At 38.2% G+C, this 15,932-nt stretch overlaps 1 protein-coding gene across 13 annotated transcripts in view; it reads left to right on the forward strand.

Moving 5' to 3' along the window:
* The first annotated feature begins 1,239 nt into the window (after window positions 1-1,239).
* Stxbp5l (syntaxin binding protein 5L) overlaps window positions 1,240-15,932 on the forward strand; it is a 231,324-nt gene continuing 216,631 nt past the window's right edge. For all 13 annotated transcript variants that reach the window (XR_005976222.1, XM_041672858.1, XM_041672860.1 and 10 more), the window contains exons 1-2: window positions 1,240-1,371; window positions 2,462-2,655. Coding sequence is in view for 12 of the 13 variants with exons in the window: in XM_041672858.1 (XP_041528792.1) it covers window positions 2,470-2,655 (186 nt within the window). In the remaining variant the exon portion in view is untranslated. The remainder of the gene's footprint in view (window positions 1,372-2,461; window positions 2,656-15,932) is intronic.

The raw sequence follows: 15,932 nt of genomic DNA on the forward strand, positions 1-15,932 counted from the left end.
ATGAAAGTATAAAGGGGGTCACAAAGAGGTAATGCAAATGTTGAGGAGTGAAACACTCAAAATGAGAATGTGAGCGTTGAGCTGAGTATCTGAAAATCCGAGCGCTATTCTGTCACCATGGTTCTTTTGCTTTGTGCCTGAGTAAGTCATATAACATTCAAATGTCCTCTTTTCCTTCCTCTCATCTCTCCTCTGAAAGTGAAAGGGGAGGGGCTGCGAGTGTCGTTCTTTATCTAAGATATAAGACAATAAATATTTGGGATGATTACTAATTGTCTCTGTTGTGTTGCTCAGACTGAAGTATACGGTTGATTATGGACCCTAAGTTGCCTTTTAAGAACAACCAGTCGGGGCTCAGAACTACGTCTTCCCACGATGGTGGGCTGTTTTATTTTCCTGTATGGAATAGAGTATTTCCCAAAATTATCCAAATGAGAAAAAGCTTAAAATGCATCTTGACATGGTTGGAGAGAAATGTTTCCTTGAAATTTTAATTTGTCTCTGTGAAGAAGGGGACCGTTGGTCTATTTCATAGGCTGTGCAAGGCTGGGCAGACAATTCCTGAAGATCTGGAAGCTAGGATTCCATCGAAAACCAATTCATTTTGGTACAGGTGACCTGTTAAGCCATTAGGAGGCTAACAGTTTGTAGAGATTATTTACAAATCCACGTTAGACGCAGATAGCAGGACGGCGAAGGGAGCCCAATAGATGCACCTGGCGAGCAGGAAGAGATTCAGAGAAAAAAGGCTGAAAAAAAAAAAAAAAGCCCAGATCACAGTGTGGTCCAGAGCGAGACCCAAGATAACCCGCCCTGCAGCCTCGGACTCCAGGAGCGCCAAGTTCTCCTGCTTGAGAGCATTCTATTGATTCACACTTGCGTCCTTCAACAGGTAGCGCCAATTACAGCCCCCAAAGCACGGCGCCAGGGCATACTGGCTAGTAAGGCTGTCAATCAAATACCTCACCTACTTTCCTAAATTATCCCCCTCCTCCTGTCACTGGCTTTTCGACCGACCTATCCCCAAACTTCTTTCCTGCCTGGAGTCCCGGGGACTCAGGTCAGTGGAGCTTGTCATTGGCGAGAGGATGTCCCGCCCTCTGGCGCCTAGAGGGCCCCGCCCCCGCCGCGAGAGGCTGGGAGAGGGAGGAGGGCGCGGGACGCCTGGGGCGGGGCCTACCCCCCACGGCGGGGGCGGAGCCTGCGGCAGACCCGCCCGCTCGGTTAGGACCTCGGAGAGCGCCAGGCACCGGGACCAGAGGGACCCGAGAAGCGGCCGGAGCCGGGCTGGACCGTCGCCCGCCTGCGAGCCCGCAGCCTCCGCGCCCTCCGCCTCACCGGCTGGCCGGCGGCTAGCGGCGTCTGAGGAAGGTGCTAAGTCTGGGGTCCCGAGGGACACCCGTGCCGTCCCATCGCGGCTCCCTCTCACACCTGTGTGCGTGCTTGTGAGTGTGAGTGTGCGTGTGCGTGTGCGTGTGTGTGTGAGTGTGTGTTCCCCGCGCGCGCACCCGCTCTGCTGTCTGTGAGGTGCATGTGGCGTGCGCCGCTGTCTGTGAGGGCTCCGGGGCTCGCTGCCCGCCTTGGTAGCCCCGGCGCCCTGCTCGGCAGGAGGGAGCGAGGGAGCCAGCTCTGCGCGCCCTGCAGGCTGAGGCGGGACTCGGGCCCGCAGGCGTCACCGCCGCCTCACATCTCCCCCCCGAGAGCCGCCGCTGTGCAGAAGAGGTGCCGGGCGGGGAGCAGACACGGGAGACCAGGGGCGGGAGAGGGACAGAGAGAGGAGACGGGGACAGGTGGAGGCAGGCGTCCCCCGCTCGCCCCTCCCGTCGGCTGTGGCCGTGAGTCACCCGCAGATGTTTTGGGGTCCGGGTTTTTGGGAATACGGGGTGAAAAAAAGCCATTTTTGCCCTATCCCCCAATTCCTGCTGAGAAAGAGGGAGCGCTGAATATGATGGGGGGGGGGAGCCTCGAACATGGTGGCAGAGTAAATATTGGCTCCCTCACAACATCGCTTTTTCTGATAATAAAATTTTCGGAGCTGACCCTGAAGAAGGAAAGCCCCTTTTCAGAGCGATCCAGAGGGTCTTGATCTGTTGGGCTCTGGTTTGATTGTATAATAATGATGATATAATGCTAATGACGATGGTGACACTGCCTTTTATTTTTACCCCAGTGCTGATAAAGCATAGCTACAGCTGGGGAGAAAGCCCTTGAAAATCTGATGTGTGAGGAAGGAAGACTGTTGCTCTCGGAGTTGTGCTCTCTTTATTTTATAAAGACATGGCTTTTTAAAGTTAAAATTCGACAAAATGAAGCCTGAGCCCCAATCTTCCCTAGACTACGTTCAAGGCTCATAAAATGGGGACTAGCTTCTCCTGTCTTGACTGATGAGAAGGTAAAGGCTTTTGCCCCGTGCGAATCCATGTTTGTCACCCCTTCTCTTTCCTTTTAATTTTTTCAACAGTGTTTAAAATGAAGAAGTTTAATTTCCGAAAAGTTTTGGACGGTTTAACTGCCTCTTCCCCTGGCAGTGGCAGCGGCAGTGGCAGTAACAGCGGTGGGGCTGGAAGTGGCTCGGTGCATCCAGGAGGGACTGCAGGGGTTCTCAGAGAGGAGATCCAGGAAAGCCTGACTTCAGACTATTTCCAGATTTGCAAGGTAGGTTTTGAATTGGCTTTAAGGTCTGTTAAATTTTTATTTTACTGTTGCGAAGGAACAAGGAAACACATGTAACACACACACAGACACACTCTCACACACTCAGGGCTGGAAATTGTTGGGGAGCCAGCCTCAAAGAGCCCAGTACTAGGTCAACTTGGGCATTAATTTATTAAAAACAATGGTAGTTTAAAGAGAAGGAAAACACAGAAAAAGTAGTATCTGCAAGACGTTAAGGTCCAGTCAGTGGAGAAAAACATATTTGTGTACGAGTAGTAAACTGAAGGAGACATGGAGACTTGATAGTCGTTTGGTTTCCCGTGTTGTCATCCGGAGAATCTGACTGCTAATTCTATCTCTCTGTTCAATAAAAGGAATAAGGCTCTTACCGAGGTGCTAGAATTAGGTAGGTAATAGATTAATGAGTCCAATAACTTTTTAAAAATTATAGATATGAAAAAAATAGTTTAGACCCTTCATGAATGTGCAGATCCTGTGGATTTAATGTTTTTGAGAAGTTGCAATACTCATAAAAACTCCAAAGTAATTACTGTTCTGGTTTCTCGAGAAGACATTTTAGACAGTTATATTTTGATTTTGAGCTTCTAATGAGCAAGCAGAACTTTGGACAGGGTAAGAAAATGAGATTTTAATAAAACAGATGTAGCACTACTACATAAAGATATTCTAGTATCACTTTGTAAAGTGATATATCTATATATCTTTTATTGCTCTTTTTGGGGGTTGCCTTTAAGTATAATGTTGATACGATTTATACAAGGAAAAAACTTTAAGTCAATTTGTATGATACAAATGAATCTAGTTTTATAACTGTGTTTGAATACATCATAAGAAAAATACTAAACTTTAGAAATTGCAGGAATTAAGTACCAAACAATTTAATACTTCAAAAAAGGAAAATTTTGCAAATTCTTAATTTTGTAGTAAACAAATGATATATAATAAAGTTTTAGTCATTACCTCAGCTCTTCCTAGAAGGATTATTATGAAATGTTAAATCTATAGTCATTAGGTTACTTAAAGCTCAAGCTTATTTAGAATTAAACATATTTAATCAATTGTATGAAATTTGAATGCAATAATGATATCTTCCCTCAGATGATATAATAGATATTATATCAGTGTAAGGAAGAGCTTAATATAGTGGTCATGAAACAAGGGTGTACAAGAGTCCTGGAAGCCAAATTTGAATTGCTATGCAGGGGAATTATATCTTAATTCTCTATTTTGTTTCTATTTCCTTTCCCACATTCTGAGAAAACTTCCTTTAATCACCTCAATTAATGAATCTGATAGTGATACAGAAGAATTTTATTAGAGATAAAATTAGAACAGAACAGGTAGACTTCTAAACCAGATGTTGGGCAGCCGAGGCTGTAAAGCCAGGAGAGAAAATTTTAAATAAGAACAATTCTGATGTGTAAACACGGGAAAGAAAGTTCAGCATGTGGTCTCCTACAAGTTCATTAAGAAACGAATGGCCATGGCTAGTGGCAGAAATTAAGTGTGTGCTATTTCAAATGCAGATGGCATGGTAGGAAGAGCACTGGCCTATGAACCAGATGAATCAGATTTAAAACAAACCTGCATCTGACAGTCATACTATCATGGGGAAGGTATTTTTCTCCCTGGAACCTTGATTTCTGCAACTGTAATATGTGATTTATGCTTTCTTTATCTCAAAGAAAGTTTATTAGAATCTGAGGACAAAATGTGCCAGTACACAAGTTGGAAGGGGTGATAAAATATTTATATTGGTTTTTTGTTTGTTTGTTTTTGTTTTTCGAGACAGGGTTTCTCTGTGTTGCTTGGGAGGCAGTCCTGGAACTAGCTCTTGTAGACCAGACTGGCCTCGAACTCACAGAGATCCACCTGCCTCTGCCTCTCGAGTGCTGGGATTAAAGGTGTGTGCCACCACCACCCGGCCATATTTATATTGTTAAAGTTAAAAAAAAATCACCTTGTTTGTAGCAGAACAAATATAAATAATATATTAAATAAAAATATATTATTTATGGCAATAAGTTTCGAATAATGAGGCTAGGCAGCTGTATTGGATATGCACTAATAGTACTGAAGTCACCCCAAATAAGGAAAACATAATAGCTTCTTTGCCAAGGACTATACTTAATTTTGAAAAGTGATTATGTAACTATTTTATAGGTAACATAGTCTATAATGAATATATAAAATGGATTAAGGAAATCCAAAATTAGAGCCATTATTGAAATGAGAACTTCATTTAGACTTACTGATTAAATGTATAAAGAACATTCTATTCTGAATAGTAAGAAGTCAGCACCCTCTGTGTACTTTCACCTTTCCATCATGGCTAAAATTAAAGTGGAAATCTAGATCCTGTTTTATTGAACCGAGTCCCCTCACCCCACTATCTGATGGAGAATCAAATCCTATTTCCTTTGTAGTTCTGCATTTTATGCCATTTCCCCTCCCCAGTACTTGTTCATTTCGTCTTATTTTCTTGATTTGTATCTTGAAAATACATTCTGATTTCCTCACTTCTTATTTTACCTTATTATACTTCATTTTGTTGTAATAATGTTATTACCCAAATGCAATATGATTTGCCTGGGACAAACTCTATGTTAGTTTCCATAGAGCAATAGTTCTTCAGAAACAAGTCTTGTTGTACTCCAGTAAAATCGATTAGAACAAATAAATGTGGCGCTTTATTGGCTTAAATTGATCTGAAGAATTATAACAAGTTATACAGCCAACCAATACTTTTTTGTAGTTTGTGTTTTTTGTGTAATACTGTCCATAAGCAGGTATAGGCATTTGTTACCCTGTAAATGTGAAGCTAAACTCTTTATAATAACTGAAAATGCTCACGATCAGAGAGACAGGCTAATGCATCAGTTTATTATAACCCGTTTCAAGTTCAATATGTGCACTCGAATGCCCTCTTGCTCAGCTACTTGCAACATACACAAACCACCTTTCCTGAATATGAATTCTGTGCAACTCAACTTGAAAACACTGCTTTCTACAACAAAATTTAGCTTTGATTTTCTTATAATTCTCTTCGGAAAGGTGTCCTGTTACCTTCCTGTTCGCATTTATTTCCTTGGTTTCCTAGGTATATTGTATTGCTCCAAAGCATCATATTGTCATATATCTACTGCTTCTTCCCATTTCTAGACTTCATTTAGAACATCTCTTCTCCTTCAGCATTCATAATTGGAGAACTCTCAGTTAGCCTTTACCATATTTTTTAGTTCTGACCACTGCCCCGTTCACTTTACTTTTTAAAATGTTGTTGCCTCTATACTATGAACATTCTGAAAAGCAAGTGTGTTTTTTTTTTGCTTCTATATCTCACTTAGTTATTACAGACGAGTGATTCTCAATGAGTTCTAGCCTCACTCCAGTGTTAGGGAATCAAAATATGCAGGGATAAGGCCCACAACTTGTCATTTTAATAAAGGCCCACAAAAGATTTCCAGGCACAGTAAATATTGAGAACTAGGAGTTGATGTGCTTTTTAACAGAACAGAACATCATAAACATCATTGGTTAAGGCAAAAAAACTACCAACAATTATGTATTGAAACAATTCTTTTTATTTTATGTGTGTGGGTGTTTTGCGAGCATTTATGTCTACGTACTGCTTGTGTGCCCCAGGTCTATGGAGACCAGAAGAAGGCACTGGATTCCCAGGAAGCAGATGGTTGAGTGTCACCATTTTGTTGCTGGGAATCCAACTGGATGCTTTGTAAGAGCAATCAGTGCTCTTAACCGCTGGTCATCTCTCCAGCCCAAAGATTTATTTTAAGTTATGTTATGTGACTATCTCCATGTGGGCTTGCATGTGTGTGTGTGTGTGTAACCTTGATTTCTGCAACTGTAATATGTGATTTATGCTTTCTTTATCTGAAAGAAAGTTTATTAGAATCTGAGGAGAAAATGTGGGGAAGCCAGTACACAAGTTGTGAGGGGTGATAAAATATTTATATTGCTAAAGTAAAAAAAAATCACCTTATTTATATCATTAAAGTAAAAAAATGTGTGTGTGTGTGTCTGAATGTGTGTTTATCTCCATGTGTGTTTGTGTGTGCCTACAGAGGCATTGGATCTATTACATGTGGAGTTACAGTAGGTTGTGAACCATCTGACATAGGTTCTGGCAACCAAACTCAGGTCCTCTAGAAGTACCAAATAGACTGTGCTCTATTTATTTTTTACTGAAAACACACATAATAGTAAGCATTTTAATTTGTTTATTTGAAAACATAAACATGTGCCACTTTACAAATCACTAGAATAACAAATATAATTTTGGTTACTGAGAATTGGTTCTCTGAGTAGAATTTCATAAATTCTGTATGTATTTGTCTTCCATAGCCCATTACAAATCAATCTGTACAATTTTTAACTTTTATTTATTCAAGTGATATAATATGCTTATAAAGCAAACCTAGTATTAAGTCATATATTTTGTATATTACACATTTTTTATTCTTATGATTAATGGTTCCACATCCCAATTTGATGTTTTTATTAGAGAGTAGTTTACTAGATTTTAGCATTTAGAGAGCCATTAGTTTCCATGTGTATACTTTACAGAGAAATGAGTTTTTGCTAATATTACTAGCAGGTTGATTAAGTTAAAATTAGTTTGAGAAGTATTTTATTGTACTTTCATAATAGCCATGTAGGGAAGCCACAGGAAGTACTATCTAAATTTTATGGATAAGATAGTAGAGGTCAGAGAATTTAAAACCTGAGTTTTCCCATTTTTAGAACCATTTTTTAGTCCTTAAATCCAGGTTCTTTTGGATTTTTTATTTGATGAGAAGCCAATATGATAAATTCTTAAGGAATCTGGAGACTTTGAGAAGGCAGACTATTTCCTTAACTCTTCATTCAAAACATACGTTAAATATAATCCAATCCCTCCACTTCCTATTCTGATACCTTGATCAAAGCCTACAATGTTTCTTGCATGGGCTGCTACCACATAGTTTTCTGTGTTCTCCCCGATTTCACTCGGGCCTCACTATAATCTCCTCTCTTTCTCTCCCCGCCCCTTGGGCCAGGGTTTCTCTGTGTAGCTTTGGTGCCTGTAGTGGAACTAGTTGTAGATTAGGTTGGCCTTGAACTCACAGAGATCTGCCTGCCTCTGCCTTCGAAGTGCTGGGTGGGATTAAAGGTATGTGCCACCACTGCTTGTCTTAATCTTATTTCTTAACAGATGGAAGAAAACCTTTTATTACTTAATCATATACCATTCCTATTCAAACTCTCCAATGGCTTTCAGTTTCTCTTAAAAGTAATAAGGGTAGGCATGGTGGTGCACACTTTTAATCCTAGAACTTGGGAGGCAGAGGCAGACAGATCTCTGAGTTTGAGGCCTGCCTGATCTACAGTGTTGAAATAAGGGCGGCGGGGCTGCGTCCCCAGCACCCCGGCTGCCCACATGGCTAGCTTATGCTCCGAAATAACAACACACAAACTGTACTCATTTACACACTACTTGGCCCTTTAGCTCTAGCCCTTACAGGCTAATTCTGATATACCGATCAACTCATCTCTAATAATCTGTGAGCACCGGTCTTACCGGAAAGATTCTAGCCTACGTCCATCCTGGGTCAGAGCTTCATCGCTTGTCGTCTGCCCCCCAGAGGAGAGCTGTTGAGTCTCTGAGCTCACTTCCTCTTCCTCCGAGCATTCTGTTCTGTTTACTCCACCAACCTATGTTCTAAGCTATGAGCCCAAGCAGTTTGTTTATTACTTAGCCAATGAAATCAACAGATTGATATATGACACTCCCACATCACTACAGAGCAAGTTACAGGACAGTCAAGGCTACACAGAGAAACCCTGTCTCAGGAAATAAGAAGGACAAACTTGAAGTTCTACTATACCTTCTAAAGCTTCAAATTATCTGCCTCTTTGTAAAACTATTTCAACTGCTATTTCTTTTATACTGTATTACCTGTGTTGTCCTTCTTGCTGTTTCTCAGACATAATTTCTACCACAAGGCTTTTTATATTTATTCTTTACTTAGAACTCTCTCCTTCCTACCTCCTCCTAGATTCCTAAATAATGGCTCCCTTTGCCTTATCTGCTTCCTTCACACCATTCAGGGCTGTCTGTTAGCATATCAGAGAGGGCCTCACTGGGCAGTGCTCAAATCCTTTACTCCTTTCTAGTGTTAGGACGACTCTCTCTTGGTAATTATTAAAATTACTTGTTAGTAAATTATATATAGATATTAGTAAATTATACACACACACATATATGTGATTTACTTTGTGTGTGTATGGGTTGTATACTTCACCTCTACAATATAAACTCATGAAGACAGGACTTTATTTTTCATATGTACATCTATATATGCAGATATATCTGTTACTGATGTATACAACATCACTTTCCTTGTAAAACATAGTCAAATATTTGCTGAGTAAGTGAATGAATGAATAGGACCAAGGAAAATATTAGGAGCATACTCAGAAAGAAATAGATCTTATTTTGAACAGTTTCTTGGAACAATTTCTGTGAAATACATTTTATAAAAGAAAGAAAAAAAATTGAGCCGTGCCATGGTGGCGCATGCCTTTAATCTCAGCACTCGAGAGGCAGGGACAAGCAGATCTTTGTGAGTTCAAGGCCAACCTGGTCTACAAGAGCTAGTTCCAGGACAGGTTCCAAAGCTACAGAGAAAGCCTGTCTTGAAAAACAAAAACAAAATTGAGCCGTGCCATGGTGGCGCATGCCTTTAATCTCAGCACTCGAGAGGCAGGGACAAGCAGATCTTTGTGAGTTCAAGGCCAACCTGGTCTACAAGAGCTAGTTCCAGGACAGGTTCCAAAGCTACAGAGAAAGCCTGTCTTGAAAAACAAAAACAAAATTAACAAACAAACAAAAAACAAAAAAGAAAGAAATTAAATCATTGAAAGAGGGATTCTACATTATGTATGTGGCATATACTTTTAAAAATCAGTGGGGAGACTATAGATTAAGTTTATTTCAGGTTTTATTGTACAGAATATTAAGAACATTTTTTTTGTTTCCAAATGATCGGTGAATGGTTTAAATTATTAGACTGATAATCTTAAGCACATGAGATGTTCCAGATCTAAGATTTTTAAGAATTAAGGAAATGACAAAAATCAGATATAATTGCTAAAGTTCTGAATAAACTCTTAAATTAGCTAGCTCACTGTTTACCAACATTTATTATCATGAACTTTTTTATAAATGATAATGTCATTAGAGCTAATATATAAATAACTAGTGTAATTTCTGATCCATGATCATGATCCTCAAATTAGATAATATATCAGATTTTCCAAACAAGAAAATAGACATAAAACCAGAAATGGAAGCATGGACTGTAGGGGCTCGGGTATTTAGAACTCTGATAGATTCCTTCCTGCTGTCACTTCCTCAGGATCTCCAGTGTCTCTTCCTTTCCCGACGTCATATGTTCCACACTTGTGTGCTTATGTAACTGAGATTGACACAAGGACATAACCCTAGTTCCAGATTTCTACAATCTTTGTATATGAAAATAACTATATAAGATTCCCTGAAAAGTAGTGACTTTTCTGTGTTTCTATAGTTACAAACTGGTGGAATAGAACATAGGATTACTTACTATGGATAAAGCATCTGACAGTGGCCTTATGCTTCCGTCATAAAAATAGCAGTAGAAGAGGAATAGCCCTGAAAACATTATACAGACTGAGACGGTTCTTCTTATGTACTTAGGAATAAAGACATGTATGTATATACAGAGATGTATATGTATGTATACAAAATTAATGAAAAACGATGGCATGAATGTGGACAAAGAGCAAGGAAGGGTGTATGGGATGTGTGGAGGCAGGAAAGGGAAAGGGGAATGATGCAATTACACTATAATCTCCCAAAAGAGAAGAAATACTAAAACATAACGGTGATGGAGGAAAATCACAAGAATCAAGATATAATCAGGACTGAGATGTCAACATTCTTAAAAACCAAAAATAAATCAGGTTTTAAAAACTAATGAAAACCAGGTTCTTCCATACCACAGACTACCTATTTTGCTTATTTTAAGAGCATAGGAGTATAGGGGATGCTTGAGTAAGGGATTATAGACATATAGGAAGTGTGTTAATAGATTTTAAAAGTCACCATAGAGAACAGTTTTTACAAAAGATCCTTTGGTGTTAATATATTATTGATAAATAAAATTAATGAACTCATTTAGTATGGCATTTCTGATGTTCCTAAAAACTAACAGTGCAGTCAATAGTTCTTTGTGTATATCTTAAAAGAATTAATTTAAAATATTATATAAACTGCAAGCATGCTTATCTATAGGATTATTTACTAGTAATTCTAGTAATTAAGTGAAATACCTATTTTTCTTTCTTTTCCTTCCTTTCCTTTTTTTTTTTTTTTTTTTTTTGAGGCAGGTTTTCCCTGTAGCTTTGGAACCTGTCCTGGAACTAGCTCTGTAGACCAGGCTGGCCTCACACTCACAGAGATCCGCCTGCCTCTGCCTCCTGAGTGCTGAGATGAAGGGCATGAGCCAGTACTGCCCAGCCTTAATACCTATTTCTTAAAGTTTTGCATATTTTCCCAGACATTCTTCTGGCTTCGTTTGAAGATGTGCTTGCAAAAAAGAGTCATAGGATTAAATCTAAGTTTACTTTCATTACTATAGTGATTATATTAATTTACTAAATTATAATTCTGGAACATCATTTGCATGATCATTTAATAGCCACAATCAAGTGTGGAAGCATATGCTTGTAATAATTACAGCACTTAGAAATTGTTTACAGAGGATCACAGTTTCAAGACCAGCCTGAACTATATGGTGACACCATGAAGCTCCCAATCTATTAAATAAACAGGTAAATCGGGGCTGGGAAGATGACTCAGTGCTTAAGAGCCCTGGATCTTCCAGAGGACCCAGGTTCAACTCACAGCACCCACATGGAAGGTCACAACTGTCTGTAACGCTAGTTCCACAATCTGATACCCTTACAGACATACATGCAGGCAAAATACCAATGCACATAAAATAGCAGTAAGTACAGCATTACAAATTTAAACAAATTAAAAGCTGTTTAACAGCTGTAAATAGCACTGATTATATCCAATAAAAGTCTGAATTAGTATCCCTGGTTAAAGTCTTTAAATTGAGGTGTTTTTTTTTCAATAAGAGAATTGAAAATTTTATTACTACATATCGAAATGATTTTTATAAAATTTCTTATTTGCAGGGATACTTTTTTAATTTTAAAGGGAGATAATGTTTCTTAATTTATTTTTGATACCTGAAGGTCCAGTTTTCTAAAATGTGTCAAATTCTTGTCTTTAATAAGTATTTAGCAAGTTTTTTTTGGAATCATTCTTAAGTTTCTAGATAATGCTGAGTTTGTTTAACTTTTAGAAGACTAAATACAGAAATTATTATATTTAAAAGATTCATGGAAGGTAGTTGTAAACAATAAATCTTAAAAATTTAAAAAGTATCCTGTAGAGCACTGTGATAATTGCAGAGAGAATGAAGTGAAAGATAAGTGGTCACTGACGGAATAATTTGACATTTCACGATTTAAAGGAAGGTTTTAGTTCTAAATACAACTTAAAAGTGATTAAAATATGTGTTATTCTCAGTTAGTCAACCAAATACGGAAATGTTTTTAGGGAGTTGATTTACTAACACAAATTACCTACAGTGCTTTTCTGGACTTCTGTATAAGAGGGGAGAGTATGATTTCATTTCTTTTGAAGGTATTAGATTGTCAGTTGATATTGATAATTCAGTGTACTATAGATGGATTTTAAATTCCCTTCTGAATACGTGATATCCTTTTAGTCTGAACTGTTCTAGGGGTTTATGATGCTACTGTGGGGAGGCTTTACTGAGCATGCTCGAAAACAAGAAAAGACTGTGATAGTCTCCATGAAAGTTTGAGATCATCTGTTCACATCGTTTTCCTCCATTCTCCTAAGACTCTTAACACTGATTTCACATTTTCCATCTCCTCGAATGTTACCCACTGTAAACACTTTCCCCAGACTCAATATGACTTCACAAATGACTGTACTGCTCAAAATTCGCAAGTGCTTTTGGCTCTCAGATTTATGGTCAGGGTTTTAGTCAATTCACATAAACAAATTAGATTGAACACTAAGCAATGCAATCAATTTTCTTGACAGCAAACTAATTTCGCTGCCTTTATTTGGGGGAATGGATCAGAGTTCTAAAGTCACTGGCATAACAGCACAAACACTTGGAAAATGATGATTTTCTCTAACAATTCTCACTTTCTAAGGTGTTAGATATGTTTGTTCCTAGAATTATCATTATAAAATGTTAGTTTTGTTTATAATGAAGATATATTTAAGTTCCTAATAAGATGTTGATTTTATGCCAAAGTAAATTAGAGTGGGATAGGTTCTTTAGATTATATTCAATAGTATTAATTTTTCCATATGAAATATGTTACTAGAAGGGGATAGGATTAGATTCAGTTTAAAATCTCTTAATTGAAACAATATAAAGTTTGACAAGGACATTTAAAACAATACAACACTTAAAGTTATAGATTCATAGGATAACAAATTGGTTAAAGTCTGCTTTAATTCTAACAGATTTATTCTACGTTATAACCAAGACTCAACTATCAGGGTAGATACACTTGAGCCGAACTGGGTGGAATTAACCCAGAATACAGATGAGGGATATACTTAGACTTACTGAGTTCTATTTACGAATAATATGTTTATCAAATACATTATTCAAACGTTCTTTACTCTGCTTTCCTATTAACTTGTGGTATTTTCTTTAATGTTTGTTTTTCTATCCAAACTAAAATTCCTCTAACATTTGAGGCAATAGTTAACATTTTTATGCTTTATAGTAGCTACCCAGTTTAATTTGATAATATCATTTATTTTTATTTATCAACTTAAAATTGTTAGTTAATTTTTTTGCATATAATGTATTTTCATCATATTCTTTCCCCTCCCCCTACTCTTCTCAGATCTCCCTACCTCCCCATCCACCTAAATTTATGTCCTCTCTCTCCAAAAAAGAAAAAAATGCAAACAAACCAAAAACAAAATGAAAATTAAAATAAACCAAAATCAGACCAAAAAAATGCCAAAACAAAATGAACCCCTCCCCCAACAAATAAGCAAACAATGAACTTGGCATCCATTTAGTGTTGGCCAGCTACCGGTCACAGGGCCTGCCGTGGAGTACAGCTGATACCCCGTGACTCTCCTTTGGAGAGAACTGATTTTCCTCCCAGGCAGGTGCCAACTGCAAATAGCTTCTCGGCTAGGGTGGGACTCTGTGCTCTTCCCATTCTCAGAGCTGGGATTTTGTCTAAACCTGTGCAGGCCTTGTGCATGCTGTCACAGTCTCTGAGGTCACATATGTGTCACTCTTGGTTCTGTCTATTTCCTCGGAGTCATCCACCTCCTCTGGCCCTGACAGCCTTTCTGCAGCCTCTACTGCATAGATCCCTGAGTCTTGAGGGGAGGGGTGAGATGCCAGCATGGCATTTAAGACTGAGTTCTCTTTCCACAGTGTCTGCTTGTGGGTGTCTGTGTTAATTCCCATCTGCAGAAAGAAGCAGCTTCTCTGATGAGGGTTGAATGTGCACAGATTCTGAGGGTTTTCTATGACATTCTGAGTTTTTCATTTCCAATTTTATTTCAACTTGGGTTTTCTTTAATGACTCTATTTCTTTGTTAAATTATGCTTTCATGTCTTGAGTTGTTTTTATTACTTCATTTGACTGTATTTACACAGTCTTCATTAAGGCATTTATTTATTTCCTCTTTAAGGTCCTTGAACATACTCAAAATTGCAATTTGAAGCCCTTGTCTTATGCTTCAGAAAAATTGCTTTTTCAAGGCCTATTGCAAAAGGGTTGCTGTCTTCTGGAGAAGACATATTGTCTTGGTTTTATGTTTCGGTTTTTGCATTGAAATCTAGGCACCTGGAATCATGACCTTTGAAGAGTTTCTTTGTGTAGATATCTGGTTTCATCTTTATCTGGTGGGAATTCCATTCTTTGGGTAATGTTGCCCACACTGAGTACTAGCCAATTGTGGTGGCTGTGGGATCCCTGGTACAGAGTGGTTTTGTGAGTCAGTGTGAGGGTGACATCATTTATTATGTAAGCATCATAGATTTATATATCACTCTATACCAAATACTTTAAAAATAAATTTTCATATGACAATGTATTTCTTCAGGCATTCTGGCTGCTCCCCTTTACCCACTTTACATTCCTAAACTGTTTCTCTCTCTCTCTCTCTCTCTCTCTCTCTCTCTCTCTCTCTCTCTGTGTGTGTGTGTGTGTGTCTTTTAACCTAGGTATTGCCTAACAATCTCTTTTTCTTTTATTAGTGCATATTGATTATACAGAGTATAGGTCTCATTGTGTCTATTTCGTATTTGCATAAAACAGTGGTTCTCAGCCTTCCTAATGTTGTTGTCACCCTTTTAGAGTTACAGTTCCTCATCGATGGTGACCCCCACCATGAAATTACTTTCATTGCTACTTCATAACTGTAAATTTGCTACTTTTATGAATTATAAATTAAATATTTTTGGAGATAGAGGTTAGCCGAAGGGTTGAGACACACTGCTTGAGAAACCCAGGGTTTTAATTAGCACTTTATAATCCTTTCCCTTCCTTACCTAAGTACCCTTTGTCTTCCTTAATAGTCCCCTTCTACTTTAATGTCATCTCTTTTTTACTCCCCATGAGAGAAAACATGACAATATCTTATTTTGTTTAATGTTATCTCTAGTTACATTCATCTTCCTGCAACCAATGTAATCTTATCCTGCTTTACTGATTCATAATATTTTACTGTTTGCCTATACCACAATTTCCTTTAAACATTTACTTACGAATAGGTATCTAGGCTCATCCCATAATTTGACCGTTGTGTGTCAGTAAACAATAGATAAACAGATATTTACATTGTATGTTGTTTTTGAAAAAATTCCTTTGGGTATATGTGAAGGAGTGAAATGGCTGTGTTGTATGGCAGTTCCAGTTTTAGTTTTTTGAGGAACTCCCACGGTAACTAAGCTAATTGACAACATTCCAACACTGTATAAGAATTCTTTTCCCCTATCTTTGCCAACACTTTAAAAATCTTTTTAGTTGATTTTTAAAGGTTAGTATGCAAATTAATGGACTTCATCATATATACATATTTATGTGTGTATGTATATATATGTATGTGTATGTGT

This window comes from Microtus oregoni, unplaced genomic scaffold (genome assembly GCF_018167655.1).
Source record: "Microtus oregoni isolate MIOR12 unplaced genomic scaffold, Mior012 000023F_ref0000262, whole genome shotgun sequence".
In the NCBI taxonomy this organism is placed as follows: domain Eukaryota; kingdom Metazoa; phylum Chordata; class Mammalia; order Rodentia; family Cricetidae; genus Microtus; species Microtus oregoni.